Raw genomic sequence first — 21601 nt, 5'->3', positions numbered from 1 at the left:
TTCTCTCAAACCATCACCTCCCTCTTACATACCCTCCCTCCTCACATCACTCCTGGACTCCCCCTGCAGCAAGACTAATGGAATGGTCTCGCACATAGTACACGACAGAGGCGGACTGTACCACTGTGCTTCAGATAGGAAGGACGCGGCAGAGTGGAGTGCTGCAAAGAGAGAGAGACCGACAGACAAATAGAGAAAGAGAGGCTAGATCTATCCTTTGCTTTTCTAATCCCTCAGCTCTGTCTGCATGCTGCCTGTGTAGTCAAAATGATGCTTTCTCTATTCAAGCTCCAGATTCAGATTTTAGGGTGATTATTGAACTCTGAGATTGATTTGTTGCGATACTGGGACACCACTGAGCACTCGCAAACTTCAGTTTGACTCCATTGTGGTAAGGCAACTATTTGTAATGTGTTTCTTTTGAAATGAATGAGGAGACTTGTTTTTATTGAACCATTTGGGTCCAAAGGTATATGTAATGGCTGTAAAATGCAAAACAAATATTTAAAGGTTGTTTTGTTTTTTTTCTTTTTGTTCAATGGCTGAAATCTTTTTCAATCTTGTTTGCATAACAACGCATGCAATATACTTCTATTTTATTTAATGCATCAAAGCATTGCACATATATTCTGTGGATCACCGTATACAATTTTTTTGGACAAGTCAAACATCATTTAAGCTATTTCATATGGTGTTGAAGTATGACAAACAATAACTCGAATGTATTAATAACTGGCAGAAAGCACAAAGATTGCTTGCCAGTGTTATATAAGCATCTCATATTGAAGTCCTTATTTTACAACATGCTACATATAATAACAAGGCCATGTGTTCAATGGGAACATTGTTATTGTTCACCTAGCTTCACTGGACTTTCACGTCAAAAGGTGAACTTGTAATGAACCGCGACTGTACAAACTGTTTGAAGTTTTGCATTTTAATGAAAGGCTGTAATCGTTGAAACCTTTTTCTTGAGACAAGATAACAAAACTATTTTAAGTCCCTCTCAAAACTCTCAAGAAGATCAAGATGGAATTTAAGTAATTTTTTTTAAGACACTCATTTAAAAACAGTGGACCGCTGCTATTCGCAGAGCATAGGAACCGGCCTGCTATTTTATCTGCTATTTTATTTGCTATTTTACCGTTATTTTGGCCCCCCAATTATTATTATTTTTTTTAAATAAGCAGGGATATACTGCCCACAGGCATTTGGGGGGGTTAGTTCTGTAGCAAAATTGAAAAAAAAAAAAATATTTTTTTTTTTTTTTAACAAATCTGCGAATATGTGAACTTGTGGGTGTCAAACCGCGAATATGTGGGGGTCCACTGTATTTGTAAATTTTAAAAATTCAACCCCAGAAAATTATTACACTAAGAATTTATTTCATTTGGCTACTTTAATTCCCTCCCAACTCATTATGTCATTATTTATTATGATTTAAATTCTAACTTTTTTCGGCTGCACTTGGCCTCAGTGGTTAGCTCGTCTACCTCAGTCGAGAGGTTCCTGTTTCGGATTGTTTGCATGTGGAGTTTGGATGTTCTTCATGTATTTACCTGAGTTTCGTCCAGGTACTCTGGCGGTCCTCCTACATTCAAAAACACAAGTGGTCGCTTCATTGAAGATTAAATTGTCCAGGTGTGAATGGTTGCTTCTCTATTTGGGCCCTGTGACTGACTGGCGACGAGTCCAGAGTGCATCTCACCTCGGCTTTGGATAAAGTCCAGCTCACCCGAGTCCCTAATGAGGGCAAGCGTGATATAAAATGGATGGATGGATATGTTTTAATGCCACTCGTTTCTTTTTGTTGTCGATAGGGAGAAATCACATGGATCTTTTTCCTTTATGTGATTATCCAGTGATACACAGAGGTGAGAGCAGCTGAAGGCTTTAGCTCCAGTCCTGCTGAGGTACGGCATGGGTGTGGACAGTAGACCAACAGTGAATTAGCTCTAAACATGACTATAATTTGTGTCATATTTGGCCACTGAAAGCTGCTCAGAGTAACTAAAGACAGTTCCATTGTCCTTTAAAACCATCTGGTGATGCTACTATAACGTAGAGCAGATTACTTCAGCTCCAATTTGATTCAGTAGACTGCACTGTACCTAAAGTGTGTGTGTGAGCGAGTGAGAGAGAGAGGGAAAAAGGGAAAGAGTCTTCCTGCTGTAGATAGGAACACGATGCATTATTAATCGTGTCTAAATGACTCGGCCGACTCTTCAGCTTCCTCTCTTCACATCCATCACACCCCTAAGCAGCACTGTTTATCTCGCTGATCACGTCACTTGCAATTTTCAAGACTGAAAGCTCCTTGAGAACAAGTTTTTCCATTGAAAACAAACTATTTGCGAGGAAGTGACTGTGTTTCAAGCTTGCGGTATGGTACATATCTAGAAAGGCTTTGAGCTTCATGCAGTGAAGGTGTATTACATAAACAGCAGCCTCCTCAATCTAGCTCATCCCGCTGGTGTGCAGCTCAGTCTCACACAGGCTGCTCAGTAAAAGCACAGCCGCAGCCCATGTTTTGGGACATACACGCCTTTCTTAATGAGTCCAAGTGGTCCAATTCAATGAAGTTCTTTTTAACTGTGTTGTTCCTTGATGAGTTTGAAACATCCATCCATCGATTCTCAGTACTGTTCACTATGGGATGCGGGTGTGCTGAGCTTATCCCAGCTGACTTTGGGTGTCTTGCTAACAGTCGTCCACCATGCCGCCGAGTTTGAGACAGTGCGGTATTTATAGCGTGCTTTCATTCATCCCCACCATGATAAGTCCAGTCAAATAAATTCTGATGAGATTACTGAGTTAAATTTACTTCATCCATTGTAGTAAAATTAAAAATAGAAAGAAATAAAGATTATTTTAAGAGAGCAGCCATGGTGGATGTTAATTACGTCCAGGAGGAAATCTTCAGGACCTGAACATACTGATAGAAAATGCAGTATTTATTCCACTCAACATTGATTTCTGTTGTCCATTGAAATCACTTTATTGAATTACTATCCACGAATGTACCAATGTAAAAAATATACTCTGATCCAAGTGGAAGGAGATATATTTTGAATATTTCCAAAGCCAAACTTCTCTTATTTCCCCACGCTTTACAACCAAGAAGTGAAGCGTGGCAGCTCCTTGCCATGTTCCTGTCATATTGCCATCCTAAATTAAGTGATGTTTGTGGAAGTCCGAATCCGACGATATCCGTATCTCAATTAACATCACAGATAAAAGGAGTCGCACGTGTATTTTGGATATTTTCTCACCCAAATAATGTCATTCACAAGTCAATCACATTTGAATAAGTTCAGATTTAAAAAGCCTCATTGCAGAGCTCTGAGCGTGATTATTATGCTCGCCATATATCCAGGATTTAAACCTAGTCTGATACATATGAATGATGTTAGAGCTTCATTGAAAGTGTTTGGTCCTGGCTGTGAGCGAGCGATTTCAAGATTGTTTGCAATTGGTGCTTTGCCTGCTGTCACATGTGGAACTCATTGGAGGACTGATAAACTTGAAACAGCTACTCTCTGAAGTCAATAAATATGTGCTCCCGCTGACAGTGACACAGTTTGGGTGAAAAACAAAAACAGTTTTCATACAGAGCTGCTGTAGCAAAACATGCCTGACAAATCCGATTTTTGTTTAACTTTGAAATACTATAACTATAGAATGTATGATTGATAAGATGGTCATTATTTTGAATTCCATGATAATGTCAATCTGCAGGCTTCGAGGTACCCAGGAAAGCTGTCCTTTGTACAGTACATTCCAATAACACTATTAGTGTGTGTTTGCTGTGTTCACTTCTGTGATAGTTTAAAAATAATTAGGTCAAAAATCATCTCTGGAGGTACATGGCAAAAAATATATTTTTTAAATCAACCCATCCATCCATTTTCCGTACCGCCTATCCTCACTAGGGTCGCGGGCGTGCTGGAGCCAACCCAGCTTTCATCGGGCGAGAGGCGGGGTACACCCTGAACTGGTCGCCAGCCAGTCGAGGGGCATATATAAACAAACAATCAGTCACAGTCACACCTACGGGCAGAGAGCCTTCAATTAACCTAGCATGCATATTTTGGGGATGTGGGAGGAAACCGGAGTACCCGGAGAAAACCCACACACGGACGGGGAGAAAATGCAAACTCCACACAGCCGGGTCCGGGATTTGAACGCCGGTCCTCAGAACTGTGAGGCAGATGTGCTAACCACTCGTAGGCCCTTAATAAGTCATACATATGTAAGATTTTCGTGAGAATGATCTTATTTTGGATTGTGAAAAATCTAATGAATGCTGCATGTTATATTGTTTATCTGTCATATCCAAATGAAATGGAAATCATTAGAACAATAGTCTGCTGTGCTCAGGCTAAGCCTTAACTTTTAGCCAACGTTTCTCTTGGGCTCATTTGTTGGGTCTTACCGTTTTTCGAAAGTTGTTGTGACAGCATAACAGGTGGCTTTAAAGCAAGTGGGAGTATTTTGTGCTTTCCTCTTGAATTTGCTAAACTTAAAAAAAGAATGTGCTTTTTTTGTGTATGTGAGTCTCATCTGAAAGCTTAAAATCTCTTGGTATTACTGTTGGTAAAGCACGAATTGACACTATTTTCTATTTTTACGTTATTCTTCAGTTATTAAGCGATCGAACTGTGATCTGAGACACATACTGTGGTATTACGTCTTTGTAACGAAAGGAATAAGTGCTTCTATGAGATGCCTTGAACAACACGCCTGGGAGGGGACCGAATGTTCATTTAATATACAAGAAGGCACAAGCAGCACCTGCAACATTTATAACTAGTGAGGGTGGAAGGAAATAAATGTGGGGGAGGGGTCTAGTTACCCTTTTGTGCAATTCTGTCAGTGAGATGTCAAAACCTCTTGTAGTTAAACCCAATGGAGAGAACATGCAAATGCCACACAGACAGGTCAGAGCCGGTGTTCAAACCCAGATGTGAGGCAGTCCCTCCTTGCTCCATCCTGCGACCCAGATTTCGTTTATTCAAATATTAGCTTCCCTTGAATCTTTATTTTTCTTTCAAAGACATTAGACAGTTGTAGGCTTTCAACCTTGTGGGAATCGCTTGAAGAAGGCCCTTTTTTTTCATTTCCAGCATGACTGCACCCCAGTTCACGAAGTTTAACCATGCCTCTTAAAAGCCATGGTTCGATAGGTTTGGTGTGAAAAGACCTTGACTGACTCAAACAAAGCTCCCACATCAACCCCCCGTCAATCATCTTTGAGGCGAATTACAACAGACTGTAGGGCAGGTGTGTCAAACTCATTTTTGTCACGGGCCACATTGTAGTCACGGTTTCCCTCAAAGGGCCGTTGACTGTGAAACCATACAAATGTTTAGTCACCTCATAATATTATTACATACACACAACAAATTGATGGCTACCTAGTTTTGAAATCAGAAGTCAAGGATAAGAGTTTGTTCAAGTTACTGTAAACAGAAAATGCTTGCAATGTCTCAACGATACTATTTATTATTATTATTTTATGAAAACATGAGCAAGAATCATGGAAGTTGACACAGATGATTTGCGTTCGCGGGCCAAATGAAATGACTTGGTGGGCCAGATTTGGTCCCCCGCCCTTGAGTTTGACACTTGTGCTGTAGTGCAAAACAGCCTCAGTCACCTCTGAAATCAGTCTTCCTAGACGATTGACAACTTATATGTCTTACTAAACAATCTCTATATTCCTTTATTGTTAACTGGCAGTGGCCATATAGTGTGCACAGTGAATAGTTTAGGTGATTTGCAACAATAAACAAGCATTTGCAGTATTCACCACAAATTACCAAAAATATTGTCGGGAGCGCAACACGGTGGACGTCTGGTTAGAGCGTCTGCCTCACAGTTCTGAGGACCTGGGTTCAATCCCTGGCCCCGCCTGTGTGGAGTTTGCATGTTCTCCCCGTGCCTGCGTGGGTTTTTGTCTGGGCACTCAGGTTTCCTCCCACATCCCAAAAACATGCATGGTAGGTTAATTGAAGACTCTAAATTGCCCGTAGGTGTGAATGTGAGTGCGAATGGTTGTTTGTTTATGTGTGCCCTGCGATTGGCAGGCAACCAGTTCAGGGTGTACCACGCCTCCTGCCCGATGATAGCTGGGATAGGCTCCAGCACACCCGCGACCCTTGTGAGGAGAAGCGGCTCAGAAAATGGATGGATGGATTGTCAGGAGCGGGGTCAATATTTTGTTCAGGCTTTGTTTTTCCTTGTTAAATTGCTGTAGAGGTTGCCTTGAATTTGTGGTTGACTCGCAACTAAAAGCTGAGGGTTAGATTAGCAGTGTCCTCCGAGGTGGTTCCTGCTACAAAATAATGCCCGACAATCCTCCCACTGTTCCTTTCTTTATGAAAAGCATTTGCTTTATGTGACACTTTGCAGGGAGGTTAGTAGCAACTTTAATCCAGTCATGGCCTTTAACAATACAACAGTGCAAAAATAATCGCCTTATGATACTGATTTGGAAATAATTACATTAAAATGAACAATCCCTTTGCAAATAATTTAAGTTACATAGGCCAACACTGGGCGGCACGTTGGGCACCTGGTTAGCGCAGCCGCCTCACAGTTCTGAGGACCCGGGTTCAACTCCAACCTAGCCTGTGTGGAGTTTGCATGTTCTCCCAGTGCCTGCATGGGTTTTCTTCGGGTACTCCGGTTTCCTCCCACATCCCAAAAACATGCGTGGTAGGTTAATTGAAGACCCTAAATTGTCCGTAGATATGGATATGAGTGTGAATGGTTGGTTGTTTAAATGTGCCCTGCGATTGGCACCAGTTCAGGGTTTACCCAGGGTTTACCTGCCTGCAGTTAGCTGGGATAGGCTCCAGCACGCCCGCGACCCTAGTGAGGATAAGCAGTGTAGAAAATGGATGGAGGCCAACACTACTGATTCTGAAGACCCTCGGCAAATTAGATTGACATGGCAGCGCAGAGGCCTGAAAGGGGCTAAAATCTGACTGGACAAAAAAAAAAAACCTAACACGCACGCCCAGTACTGGAAGCAGTGCAGCCAAGATAAACACTACGAAATAAAGCGAATAGCCTGTTGGGAGTGAATGAATTCAATTCAATTTCACGAAACAAATGTTAGAATACACAGTAGGTTATAAATGTAGGCCAGTGCTTCTGATAATGTTTAGGCCAGTAGAAAAGGCCTTGCTGGCTCTGACAGCTCACCACTTCACTTGTCAAGGGCTCTTCCAGGTTCTCTGGTGTCTACTACTTTGTCATGTACCTTGCACTATACAGGTAGATTTCTCACATAATTTGACTAAAATCTCAAATAACATTTTCCCTATAACCGATGGTGCACACTGTTGCTGAGAGTGTTGCGCATGATAAGCAAGATTGCAAAAGTTGTGCCGTTGTGTTAAACATATATAAAAACAGAATACAATGATTTGCAAATCATGTTCAACCTATATTTAATTGAAAAGACTACAAAGATATTTGATGTTCAAACTGATAAACTTGATTGTTTTTAGCAAATAATCAATAGCTTTTAATTTTATGGTTGCAACATGTTCCAAAAACGCTGGGACAGGTGGCAAAAAAGACTGAGAAAGTTGAGAAATGCTCATCAAACTCCTGTTTGGAACATCCCACAGTTGAAGAGGCTAATTGGGAACAGGTGGGTGCCATGATTGGGTATAAAAGGAGCTTCCTTGAATTGCTCAGTCATTCACAAGCAAAGCTGGGGCGAGGTTCACCTCTTTGTGAACAAGTGCATGAGAAAATAGTCGAACAGTTTAAGGACAATGTTCCTCAACGTGCAATTGCAAGGAATATAGTGATTTCATCATCTACGGTCCATAATATAATCGAAAGGTTCAGAGAATCTGGAGAAATCACTGCATGTAAGTGGCAAGGCCGAAAACCAACATTGAATACCCATGACCTTCGATGCCTCAGGCGGCACTGCATCAAAAACCGACATCAATGTGTAAAGGATATCACCACATGGGCTCAGGAACACTTCAGAAAACCAATGTCAGTAAATACAGTTCGGCGCTGCATCTGTAAGTGCAGCTTGAAACTCTACTATGCAAAGCAAAAGTCATTTATCAACAACACCCGAGCTCATCTCAGATGGACTGATGCAAAGTGTTCTGTGGTCCGACATTTCAAATTGTTTTTGGAAATTGTGGACGTCGTGTCCTCCGGGCCAGAGGAAAAGAAGCATCCGGACTGTAATGGACACAAAGTTCAAAAGCCAGCATCTGTGATGGTATGGGGCTGTGTTAGTGCCAATGGCATGGGTAACTTACACATCTGTGAAGGCACCATTAATGCTGAAAGGTACATACAGGTTTTGGAGAAACATATGCTGCCATCCAAGCAACGTCTTTTTCATGGACGTCCCTGCTTATTTCAGCAAGACAATGCCAAACCACATTCTGCATGTGTTACAACAGCGTGGCTTCGTAGTAAAAGAGTACGGGTACTAGACTGGCCTGCCTGCAGTGCAGACCTGTCTCCCATTGAAAATGTGTGGCGCATTATGAAGCGTAAAATATGACAACGGAGACCCCGGACTGTTGAACAGCTGAAGCTGTACATCAAGCAAGAATGGGAAAGAATTCCACCTACAAATCTTCAACAATTAGTGTCCTCAGTTCCCAAACGTTTATTGAATGTTGTTAAAAGAAAAGTGTATCCGTTTGAACATTAAATATCTTGTCTTTGTAGTGTATTCAATTAAATATAGGTTGAACATGATTTGCAAATCACTGTATTCCATTTTTATTTATGTTTAACACAACGTCCCAACTTCATTGGAATTGGGGTTGTACTAATATACCAAAAAGTGATCGATAAAGTATGTGTTCACTCAATTTAAAAGATTGCATGCCCTGTTGGCAACAGATGTAAATGTGGCAGAGTTTGCAAGAGTACCACAAGCGCAAAATGAAGATTGAAGTGATGAAATCGGAAGTGTTAGTGGTCGAGCCAAGTAAACATATTACTGATTTACAGATAATATATTGATCAGTCTGATCATTTTGGGATAGCCAGGGCCACATAAAAGCTCTGATTTGTTTGATTTAAATCATCCTGAGTGCGTGGAATTAGATGTACTGTATGTGCCCATCCTGCGTACCATTGGGTGTAAAACATAGGAGAGCACCCTGGGAAAACTGCTTTGAGAGAGGGCAGCACCAACTGTCACAGTGTGGTGAAATGACCCAGATGCAAAGAAATGCTGAGTTGAAAGGAGTTTTGTAATAGGTGACATGGCATGACTCCTTGTGACTGTCTCCAAGTCAGCCATCAGATCATATACAGTAGAAGCTCCCAAATTGCATTGGTGCTGAGATGCCACCATCATTTTTTGTTAGCATTTCAAAAATATTTAAATGAGCAGAAAACCTCTCCCTGCCCCCTCCTAGACACAAAACCAGCCGACACAATTCATCTCAGGTTTGATGAATCAACTAAATTAATAAATTTCTACATGCTCCTCACACAACATGCAAAATGAACTGCAATTTGGCGTGTTTTGCGGACACGATTCTGGCTGCTCCCGGTGCGGAGAACAGCTTCCACATTTGTTTCCGTGCGCAATCAAGGTTGCATCTGTTGTTGCATGCGCAAACCTTTAGTAGATCAGGCTCATCGAGTCTTTATTAGTTTTGACAGTTTATGTGAGAGGATGTGCGCATGTGTGTTTAGCATGTGCTCTTGTGTGCGGTCCTTAACCAAGTTAAAATTCAATCAACCATCAGATTCCAACCTGAGCGAACATCTGTTCTAGACATAACTCATCTCCCGAGCCACTAATTAAAGGATGAAGCAGGAAAACAGATGAAGAATAGAAAATCGACTTCTGTTGGTACATTACATACATAGATGTTCTACCCACAAAGTATTTGTTTTTTGGGAATAACGATAAGAGTGTCTTTATGCTTAATCAGTGGAACATTTACATGTCGCTTTTACAGAACATAACTGGAGGTTATTTCACAAGCCTTTTTCTTTCAGTAGCAAGTTAGGAACAGCTTCTGGCTGGCAACATGAGCAGATGCCATCCTTGTTTGCATGTTTGAGTTCCCACACATAAATCTTTGTCCTTTTGATAGCCCACTCATTTTCAATTTGAATATTTTTTTTAATTCAGTGCACCTAAACAATTTTTTTATTGTGTCACTTAAATTAACTTTATTACCAGTATTGATTTTATTTCAGCTCTTGTATTAGTATTTTGCATGGAGGACAATTTTCCCAATAAAGTGGACGCTCCAAATTTAAAGGACACTGGTCAACCTACAATTCTTAACTGTACCTTTTCCCTTAGGAAATAATTGAATTTAAATGAATCATTTCCAGGGTCAAACTGGTGCTGTCATATTTTTAACTGCAAAGACGACTTTTGGTACCATTTCAGCAATTCTAAGTGTGAAATTAAAAGGGAAAAATGTGCAATGGGAATTAAGGCATAAGTCATCTCTCATTATGACTTGATGCGCTGCATTCCATAATTTTGTTTCTCAAGACAGTTGAAAAGACACGTGGCAGAGAACTCAACCAAACTCAAGAATGGATGCATGTTGGTCATATTTGCGCATGATTGAATTGGCAGCATAGGTTTGCAAAGTAATTACTTATTGCATTTTAAAATTCTGAAGAGATTCATAACGTATGAAAACATGCATTTGGGGAAGTCACATTCTTGGAATCTCAATGATCTGATTACATTTTTACAAGTTGTTGAACCCCACAGTGGATGCTGCTGACTCTATCAGATTAATTATGTTCGTTATTCAAAAATGGAGAGCAGATAAAGCCTGGCAGTGCAACAATGGTAAACGGATGAGGTCTGCCAGAATTTAATTTCCTGCTGCCCATCTGTCAGTGGCAAATAGTCTGTTGTTGGAAGGTTGGATCAATGCGGGTCACCTGTCAGTCACAATAGTCATTATTGTCTCTTTTTTTCGCCTGTGCTTTATATTATTGTTTGCGTTGAAGAAAGGAAATAAGAAGATAAATACCGAACAAAAAATGTGAACTGTAAACTACAACACATACAGGAGATAAAGAGAAATGAGATTGCATCTTGTTGTTCTTACAGAAATATTTTTCACAATTATCTGATGCATTTTCCAACTGGGACCAGATTTAATCTCATGCACAATTGCACATATACCGGTAATCTCAAATATAGACACTAAGGAAATGAGTTCAAAACCAGTAGTATAAGGATTATGAGACACATTTATGCATTCAAATCTCATATTACATTCCATTTTTAGTGCACCTTTTATTGTATTAAGTACTAATTGTATACATAAATGAATGAATGAGTGAAAATGGTGAACGCAATATCTGATTATGACCTACAGTATAATACAATACACAGTGTACAGTGGTTTTAGTGCAGTCATGTCCAGTCCACCATATTTCTGGATTGGGTCTCAACACAAATTTGACAAAATTAAATTAAATCTGACAATGACTGCGTCCTCACCACCTCTAAATTATACTTTGATTCCACAAAATGATTTGAAATATTGTGAATTTATTAAATTCTAAATATTTATATTTTAAATAAATATCTGGTTTGCTTCCTCCCACATTCCAAAACTCTAAATCAGTGGTTGTTGAAGTTAAACTAAACTCATTGTTGCGTTTTGTTTCGCAATACATTAAATATGATAAATATATTGAAGTGCTCAAAACATGTGCAAAGAACAATTTAGTAGTGATTTTTTGAGATATAGTTTAAAATACTTTTTCATCACCTCAGTTGGCCTGATTTTTTGGGGCAGGGCTTAAAACTAGACCCATGATGACAGCAGGCTGGGGCGTATGCTTTCTAGCATGAGGCCCTCCCCCAATATACAAACACCAAGCACTCTTATTCAATGCAGTGGCTATTCAGCTGAATTTCCACTTCCTGCCGCCACCTCGCGCCCCTTTGCCAGTCCGGCACCGGTTAGAGTAGCCTAACCCTGACCCATAATAGATTTAGGGCCGTCAGCCTCACAGCAACCAGCCACAAGTCGGAGGGCGAGGAGGAGGAGGGGGAAAAAAAAGAAATAAATCATCCAAGGAGGACCGGTGCGAGTCGCACCACCGTGGCCGCTTATGGCACACCCTTCTGCGGCCACAAAAGCGCGCTGTCACGCTGAATTTCAAAGGAGGAAAAATTGTCTTGGTGGCGCGGCTCAATATGCCAGTTCAGAGGCTGTTTCTCTGCTTCCAGTTAGAGCGTTTGTAATGTCCGTCGCTGGAAAGTCTTCTCTCCCTATTAGGAGCCATGAAAGAAGGCGTGTGTTTAATTGACTGCTGAGAGTTCTGGGGAAGCGGGATTTTCAGAGCATTCATCGACACGTCCACAGATCCTGCTAGCTGAAAGCATGTTTACATTCTTGACCATTTTGAAGCCTGACTTCATATACTTTCCGAATTTCGTATTCATTCATTCATTGTCCGGCTTGTCTGTGATGTGTCAAATTGACTAGACAGTTTTTTTGTTGGTGGTCTGTTTGGTTCTACTTTAACCTGGGTTCGATCAAACCCCAGGGGTACGGTGAGTCAGTCTCAGGGATGTGGCGGAGGACAAGACACACACAAAGTGTGCATCCATCCGTCCGTCCGTAAAAAGCCTTTTTACCCTGCATTTAGAAGGGACCGTTCATTGTGTATGTGCTGCAAGGGTGCAGCAATGGAACGCCATGTTGCGTTGGATAGTGATGCTCAAGGTGGTCGTCTGACGTCACGGCACCTCGCATTGCAGTGGCATCAGACGGTGGATCTAATGGGAAAGGAGTTGGTGGAGTGATTTTAGAGTTCTAACAGCAATACACAGACTTGAATAGCAAAATAAATAGATACTAGAAAATGCCATTACGTGTGATGTGCCTACGTGGCGGCCACGTTGGTGGGGTCAGTGTTCCCATCAAAGGCAATGTGTGAACTAAGATTGCTGATTTCTCAACAAATTTTCATGAGATTTATTTTTGTCAATGTCAAACAATGTCCTATTAATGCAGGACATTTGGAAAAAAGAGCCCAAAAAATGTTCTTACCAATGAAAGTTTTTTCCCAGTTCTGCTTTTACTGCATTGTGTGCAACTGTATGCAGCACAATGTGCAGGCATCCTACACACTTTGTATTTATTTTGGTTTTCGTGCCGTCCACAAACAAAAGGAATTTGATGACACTTTCCCTCTTCTAGCTTAGCATTGCCATAGACACGCAGATCAAAGTGGTGTGTCATATCTACGACAATGATAGATCAGCAAGCGTGAAAAGCATTCTTACTGGTTCCTGGTGGGCCGCTAAGCAACCACTTCCAAATTTGGGCAAGCTACTACGATACTGGACATATCTTAGCGAACAATCCTTTTCAAGGTTGGCAGACATAAAAGCAAAGAAAATAAACTGACTTTGTTGTGAAAAATGATATGAGAGTGGCACTTGTCAAAATTCCCTCATTTGCAGAAAATTTCATAGAATTAAATTTTTTTTTTGGTGTGTGAAATTCATGTGTGATTTTGTGTGCAACTGATGTGTGTTTCATTTAAATAAAATAGAAACCCGTTTGAATTTGAAAGAAACTATATTTTATTTTTCCAATTGTGAAGGGTTCTGTGAATTCACATGAAATTTGCGAGGTTCAGTACCTCCAAGTACAGTGTTAAGAACCACTGCTCTCAATTGTCCATTGGTGTGAATGAGAGTGTGAATGATTGTCGATACATGCCCTGTGATTGGCTGGCGAACAGTCAAGACTGTACCCTGTCTATTCCCCAAAGTCAGCTGGAATAGCATCCAGCACACCCACGACCCCAATAAAGACCAGTGGGATAGAAAATGGAGTGATGGATAACTAAATATATAATAATAGGAGAAATCATATCTTTATCAAAGATTCTACAACTTGTAGCTGTGGAAGAAACTGTGGCAAAGCAAATATTGTTGCCCACTATATAAAATGGCCTACCACAAATGGTGTTAAATCCTGTAAATAAATAAATGACTGCCAGTTGGGGACCTGGGAGTCATAGTAACAGGGGGGAGGTGGGTTCCCACTTAGCTTCATGGCTGTGCTCTTGAGGCCGCCCCCCCGGGCTGGATGACTGGTTGGCGTTGGGGCTCCCCTCTCATGACCCGCGGCTGCTCCCTGGGTCCCCCCCCTTTATCGTTTCCTTGCCGGGTGCCCCTAGCCTTCCTCCTTTCCAACAAACAAGGGATACTCTGCCGCCCTTGGGCTGGGCAGGGACTGGCTGCATTGTGGGCCCTGCAGGTTGGGGGGTCGTCTGGCTCTCCTGGGGTTGGCGGGGCGCCTAAGTGGTGCCGGCGGACCTCCCTGGATCCCTCGGTGTAGGACGTGTCCCGTCCACCGGGCTGCTCTCGGGTGGATCCCTCCCCTCGATTGATAGGGTGGGGTCCTCAGCCTGTTCGGTGTGGGCACAGCAATTACAGGACACTTCTGTCAGTCTTTGTGCATGCAAAACGGTATCAATTCACTTGCATATGTCCCAAGGCACACACCCCTGGGACTCTTTTGCTGGGTGTGGGGCCACTCACTTATTGCGACAAATAACTCATGAATATGTGAATTGCTTGTGTATCCCCTCACTCACACTGTCGTCCTCGAGACTTTTATAATTTACAGTCACTCCCACCACACTTCAGTTGTACAGCCGGGTTCACGACCCTTGTCCTGCATGCTTTTTCTCCTGCGCTTGTCCTGTTCTTTCTTGTCCTGTCCTTCCCTCATAGGTTGCAGCACTACAGCCCCATGTAACACTCATATCTAAGGTTTAATTGCTGTAGATATGTAATGATTTACTTTTCTCATCCTGTTTACAATTAGTGCTTTGTCTTTTGTTTTTGTTTCTCTCTCCCCTCCAAAATCTTTGTTCTGTTCAACGGATCGATTCTGATTCTCAAAAAACATCAATTATAATACTAAGAAACCACACTGGAAGCTTAAAACTCCACTGTCACACAATAAAACTGTTCCGGCATAAAACGGATACAGATCCTCCATTCTGTTTGACCTAACAGCGTGTAGGTGGAGGAGGATTTTTTTTCTCTTATTACCCATTTTGTGCGGCACGGTGGTCGACTGGTTAGAGTGTCAGCCTCACAGTTATGAGGACCGGGGTTCAATCCGCCTGTGTGGAGTTTGCATGTTCTCCCCGTGCCTGCGTGGGTTTTCTCCGGGCACTCCGGTTTCCTCTCACATCCCAAAAACATGCATTAATTGGAGACTCAAAATTGCCCGTAGGTTTGACTGTGATTGTGAATGGTTGTTTGTTTGTATGTGCCCTGCGATTGGCTGGCAACCAGTTCAGGTTGTACCCCGCCGCCTGCCCGATGATAGCTGGGATAGGCTCAGAAAATGGATGGATGGATGGATACCCATTTTGTGAAGGGCTGTGTTTTTGTTTCAAATTTGAAAGATGCTGTGTAAATAATGGATTGATTGATTGATCGATTGACTTATTGGTTGATTGATTGATTGATTTTTTTTTCTTTTGTTTTGTGAAAATAATTACTTTTTTAAGTGTATCCTGAACTCCTGCCTGCCTTCCTCCTTCTCTACGCTTGAATCTCCCTTTTTCCTCAACACTACGAAAATCTTAATTTGTGACAAAACTGTAATTTCATTTTATTTTTTTAAATGATGTTCCCACCAGCAATTTTAGTCGGGTTAATGTAATTAATGTACTGTTTGCTTCTACATGACTTGTTTGTCTTTTCCATCCATCCATTTTTTCTACCGCTTATACTCACTAGCGTTGCTGGCGTGCTGGAGCCTATCCCAGCTAACTGCGGGCAGGAGGCGGGGTACACCCGAAACTGGTTGCCAGCCAATCACAGTTGTTTGTCTTTTGTTCTTTGAAAATAAATACTTTTTTTGAGTACATCCTGAATTGCTGCCTGCCTCCCTGCTTCCCTGCGCTTGGGTCCAACTTTTTCCTCAACACAACGAAAACCTTAATTCGTGAAAAAAAACCTAAATTGAATCTGAACTTTTAAATGAAGTGCCACAAGCAGTTGTAGTGGTTGTTTGTCTCGCCCCTTTCACTTTCTTAAATCTGTCTTCCTGTGTCTTTTTATTCTCTTTTTTTGTTGTTGTTTGCCTTCTCTCTTCTTCCTGTTACAACTTGATAGCGCCATTATTCCAAGTCAAGCGTTTCGTTGGATCCTATGTTCATGTGTGATTATATGTATACTGTATGTTTTAATATTTTAGTGCATCTCATAACATCAGTTTAGACTGAAGTATTGTGCCAGAAGTTCAAAGTGATTTTCCGGTACATAGAGAAACATCCTTAATATCGCGCAGGCATTAAATGCTCTCCTTTGGTTCACCGTATGTGAATTTTTATGATAAGAGTGTGTCAATTCAGAACATAATGCTACATTCACACTATGTTCCCAGAGGCCATGGCAGCCCTGTCTCAGGCCACCATGGACAAAACGGGATGGTTGTGACACAACATGGGGGACGGGATGGGCAAAGGTGGCAGGCTGTGATTGCTGTGGACGCCCTACGAGATTTTTAAATTGTCAAAATATTTGCCACGGCACTCATGGTGCGGTTGAGAAACCTAGTTGCTCGTATTAAAACTGGGTTTGGGCAACTAAACCTGACAGAACGAAAACCATACGATATATGATATACTATATAATATATATATATATAGCGAGAGAGAGAGAGCGAGTGCACTGCGCAGTGGTGTATAACGGGCCCTTTTGCATGTTTTGGTACAAGATATGGATTTGTGAATTAGTTATTGACAGAAAACTAACATTATCAAGCATTTATTGAGAGACAGTATGAGACCCCCTTGTGCTGATGCCGACTCTGGACCCGGGCCCAGCTGGCGAGCTTCACACAACTCTATTGGGACCACAAACACACTCCAAAGCTGCCCGGCGTCCACGTTGAATTCATAGAATGCCTTGACTTGACCTCAGAATTGTAAGAGACCTCTTCAGAATGTAATGTATTGGGAGGGAACGTACTGGCATCTGTGGTAAACCACGGTCTGAACCATTTTCCACCTTTGAGCCTCAGTAACTATGTAGCCCTATCCCCCCACAGTCTGTCGCATATACCATGTTGGACCGTGAGAAAACTTAGCAAGACTTGAATACGAAGACAAAAATTGCAAACATCCCACAGCGCATTGTGTTTCGGGCAAATAGGGCTTCCATGGCCACTGGGAACATGGTATAAACGTACCGTAAAGATGGGGAAAATCTCATTGTGGTTTGAGAATTAACTAAACATTTTGTTTCTGTCTCTAGGAGTGGATATTCGAGACACCTTCAATTTTCTGAAGTCTTCTGAAATCAGGAATCTTAAATCTGAAATCAAATTCTGGCACGCACTATCACACACTCACTACAAGAAAGCAACAAGTGCAATAACTGTGCCCAATGGATCTGATATTTTCAAGCAATTTACTCATCATGCTGTAACTGAAGGTTCACATTTTTTTACCCTTCAAAGGTAAAACAGGCTGCTGATTATTCTCACAAAACACATAGGCAAGGGACACTTTCCACTTGTACAATTAGTCAGCACAGAAACAGCATGGCCAACCGTGACCAAAACAACATATACCACCAAAGTGATGGGGACAGCTATGGGACATATGGCGAAGGTGATGGAGGTGGTCACGATGGATATGGCTACCAAGCCGAATACCCTCCCCAGGAAGAGGACGCTGCTAGTGATGTAACTGAAGGTCATGATGAAGAAGACCAGATGTACGAAGGAGAGTATCAAGGTATACCACATCCTGACGAGGTCAAGGCCACACAAAGAGCTGCAAGGTGAGACATATCTACAATGCACTCACAGACCACAAGATTCAGTACAGACATATAATAAGATTCAATGCAAAAATAGCCTATAATTTTTCTCATTACCTATTTTATTTTTACCAGTAGGTTATATAACTAACAATACTGTACTAGATTGTGATGTAGAACCGATTATTTCAGACAGAAGGTTATTTCTAATATTTTGGTACTCTTTTGGCTATGGAGGATGTGGGGCATTGGTATCTGAATTTAGGTAAAACCCCAATTCCAATGAAGTTGGGACGTTGTGTTAAACATAAATAAAAACAGAATGCAATGATTTGCAAATCAAGTTCAACCTATATTTAATTGAATACACTACAAAGACAAGATATTTAATGTTCAAACTGATAAACTTGATTGTTTTTAGCAAATAATCATTAACTTAGAATTTTATGGCTGCAACACGTTCTTGGACAGACAAGACTGAGAAAGTTGAGGAATGCTCATCAAACACCTGTTTGGAACATCCCACAGGTGAACAGGCTAATTGGGAACAGGTGGATGCCATGATTGGGTATAAAAGGAGCTTCCCTGAATTGCTCAGTCATTCACAAGCAAAGATGGGGCGAGGTTCACTTCTTTGTGAACAAGTGGGTGAGAAAATAGTCGAACAGTTTAAGGACAATGTTCCTCAACGTACTATTGAATCTGGAGAAATCACTGCATGTAAGCGGCAAGGCCGAAAACCAACATTGAATGCCCGTGACCTTCGATCCCTCAGGCGTCACTGCATCAAAAACCGACATCAATGTGTAAAGGATATCACCACATGGGCTCAGGAATACTTCAGGAAACCAATGTCAGTAAATACAGTTTGGCGCTACATCCGTAAGTGCAACTTGAAACTACTATGAAAAGCAAAAGCCATTTATCAACAACACTCAGAAACGCCGCCGGCTTCTCTGGGCCCGAGCTCATCTAAGATGGACTGTTGCAAAGTGGAAAAGTGTTCTGTGGTCCGACGAGTCCACATTTCAAATTGTTTTTGGAAATTGTGGACGCCGTGTCCTCCGGGTAAAAAAGGAAAAGAACCATCCGGACGGACTGTTATGGACGCTAAGTTCAAAAGCCAGCATCTGTGATGGTATGGGGCTGTGTTAGTGCCAATGGCATGGGTAACTAACACATCTGTGAAGGCACCATTAATGCTGAAAGGTACATAAAGGTTTTGGAGAATCATATGCTGCCATCCAAGCAACGTCTTTTTCATGGACGCCCCTGCTTATTTCAGCAAGACAATGCCAAACCACATTCTGCACGTGTAACAACAGCATGGCTTCGTAGTAAAAGAGTGCCGGTACTAGACTGGCCTGCCTGCAGTCTAGACCTGTCTCCCATTGAAAATGTGTGGCGCATTATGAAGCAGAAAATACGACAACGGAGACCCCAGACTGTTGAACATCTGAAGTTGTACATCAAGCAAGAATGGGAAAGAATTCCACCTACAAAGCTTCAACAATTAGTGTCCTCAGTTCCTAAACGTTTATTAAATGTTGTTAAAAGAAAAGGTGATGTAACACAATGGTAAACATGACCCTGTCCCAGCTTTTTTGGAAAGTGTTACAGCCATAAAATTCCAAGTTAATGAGTATTCGCTAAAAACAATCAAGTTTATCAGTTTGAACATTAAATATCTTGTCTTTGTAGTGTATTCAGTTAAATATAGGTTGAACATGATTTGCAAATAATTGTATTCTGTTTTTATTTATGTTTAACACAACGTCCCAACTTCATTGGAATTGGGGTTGTAGATTCACGAGTTAGATCACTCTCGTAATCACTTAAATGCAATGGGCATACTTTGTGTATTTATTTAGATGGAAATAAAAAGGTTTTTAACAAAACTTTCTTAATGGGGAAAATATTAGACACAATACTCAGCGAAATCACAGCAAACTACAATGATATACAGTACATACATAAGTAATTAACACATTGCTAATATCTTAACTTGGAGTCAGTAGTAATGTTGTACTTCACATAGCTGGTGTGGGCTCAATTCTTGTTCAGTTACAGGTACTGCATATAATGTTGTGTCTTATAAGTGTGAGTGTGGTATTCAAAGAAAATATCATGACCGAACAACTACGGTCCCTCTGCTTCTGTATAAAGTTAAAAATGTAGCCGTAAAGTGTTCACAGTCCATTTTTTCCACATTTGCTGTGACATTGTTTTTCCAAAATGGAATAAATTCATATATTCCTCAAATCATGCATTTACAAAGTATCATATTTGGGAAGGCTGTGAATACTTATGTACATATATCCATTCAATCATCCATTTTCTTTCACTTATCCGGCAACAGCTTAAGAAGGGAAGCCCAGACTTCCCTCTCCCCAGCCACTTCATTCAGCTCTTCTGGATCAACCGAGAGACAGTCCTTTCAACATGTGCTGGGTTGTCCCCGGGATCTCTTCCCAGTGGGACATGCCTGGAACATTCACCAGGGAGGCATCCGGGAGGCATCCTAAACAGATGCCCAAGCCACCTCATCTGGCTCCTTTCAATGCAGAGGAGCAACATCTCCATTCTGAGCCCCTCCTGGATGACCCAGCTTTTCACCCAATATCTGAGGAAGAGCCCAGACACCCTGCACAGGAAACAAAGTGCCATCACTTGTATCTACAATCTTGTTCTTTCTCGAAAGTTGATCATCAAACTATGACCAAGGGTGTTCTGGTGCCAAGTGCACGTATGGACACTTAATGTCTGAAAATAGCGTTCATTATGGACAATACATGACAAGCACAGAAGTCCAATAATAGAACACCGCTTGGGTTCTAATCGGGGATCTTCCTCCCAATCACACCCTTCCAGGTCTTACTGTTATTGCCTACGTGAACATTGAAGTCCCCCAGCAGAAGGAGGGAGTCCCCAGCGGGAGTGCTCTCTAGCACCCTCTCCAAGGACTCCAAAAAGTGTGGGTACTCTGAGCTGCTGTTTGGTGCATAGGCACAAACAACAGTCAGGACCCAACCCCGCACCCGAAGGCAGAGGGAAGCTACCCTCTCGTACACCGGGGTGAACCTCAACTTACAGGCATTGAGCCAGGTGGCACTAAGTATGCCCACACCTGCTCGGCACCTCTCACCGGGGGCAACTCCAGAGTGGAAAGGAGTCCACCCCTCTCAAGAGGACTGGTACCAGAGCCCAAGCTGGGTGTCGAGGTGACTCCGACTATATCAAGTTGAAACTTCTCGACCTCACACACCAGCTCAGGCTGCTTCCCTGCCAGAGAGGTGACATTCCATGTTCCAAGAGCCAGCTTCTGCAGCCAGGGGTCAGGCCGCCAAGGTCCACGCCTTTGGCCACCACCCCACTCTCTGCATACCGACCCCTTGGCCCCTCGCACAAGTCGTGAACCCATGGGGAAGGGGATCCATGTTGCCTCTTTGGGCTGTGCCCGGCTGGGCCCCATGAGTGCAGGCACCGTGTGCTCGTCATCGTGCCCCACCTCCAGGACTGGCCAGAGGAGGGCCCAAGTGACCCATGTCCGGGCGAGGGAAAACGTGATCCAAAACTAGTACTCATCATTGGGGGTTCAGAGCCATGCTTTGTCTGGTCCCTTATCTAGGTCCTGCTTGCCATGGGAGACCCTGCTATGGGCATAAGCCCCAGACAACTTAACTCTTAGGATCATTGGGACACACGAAACCCTCCACCATGATAAGGTGAGGGCTCAGAGAGAAAATATACATTCAGTATATACATTTGCAAAAATCTCATAAC

General features: G+C 42.1%; 1 protein-coding gene across 4 annotated transcripts in view; it reads left to right on the top strand.

Moving 5' to 3' along the window:
• Nucleotides 1–21601, top strand: part of LOC133478123 (synaptic vesicle glycoprotein 2B-like) — an 87177-nt gene that overhangs the window by 19427 nt on the left and 46149 nt on the right. The window contains exons 1-2 of one of the 4 annotated variants that reach the window (XM_061773753.1): nt 130–391; nt 17309–17839. In XM_061773753.1, coding sequence (XP_061629737.1) covers nt 17598–17839 — 242 coding nt within the window. In that variant the 5' untranslated portion in view covers nt 130–391; nt 17309–17597. Of the gene's footprint in view, nt 1–129; nt 392–17308; nt 17840–20177; nt 21544–21601 lie in introns of those variants that run through there. The other 3 variants (XM_061773755.1, XM_061773756.1, XM_061773754.1) reach the window with 3 other exon arrangements.

The sequence above is a fragment of the Phyllopteryx taeniolatus genome, chromosome 5, assembly GCF_024500385.1.
Source record: "Phyllopteryx taeniolatus isolate TA_2022b chromosome 5, UOR_Ptae_1.2, whole genome shotgun sequence".
In the NCBI taxonomy this organism is placed as follows: Eukaryota; Metazoa; Chordata; class Actinopteri; order Syngnathiformes; family Syngnathidae; genus Phyllopteryx; species Phyllopteryx taeniolatus.
Note: the sequence above shows the minus strand (reverse complement) of the source record. Positions and strands in the feature narration are given on the sequence as shown.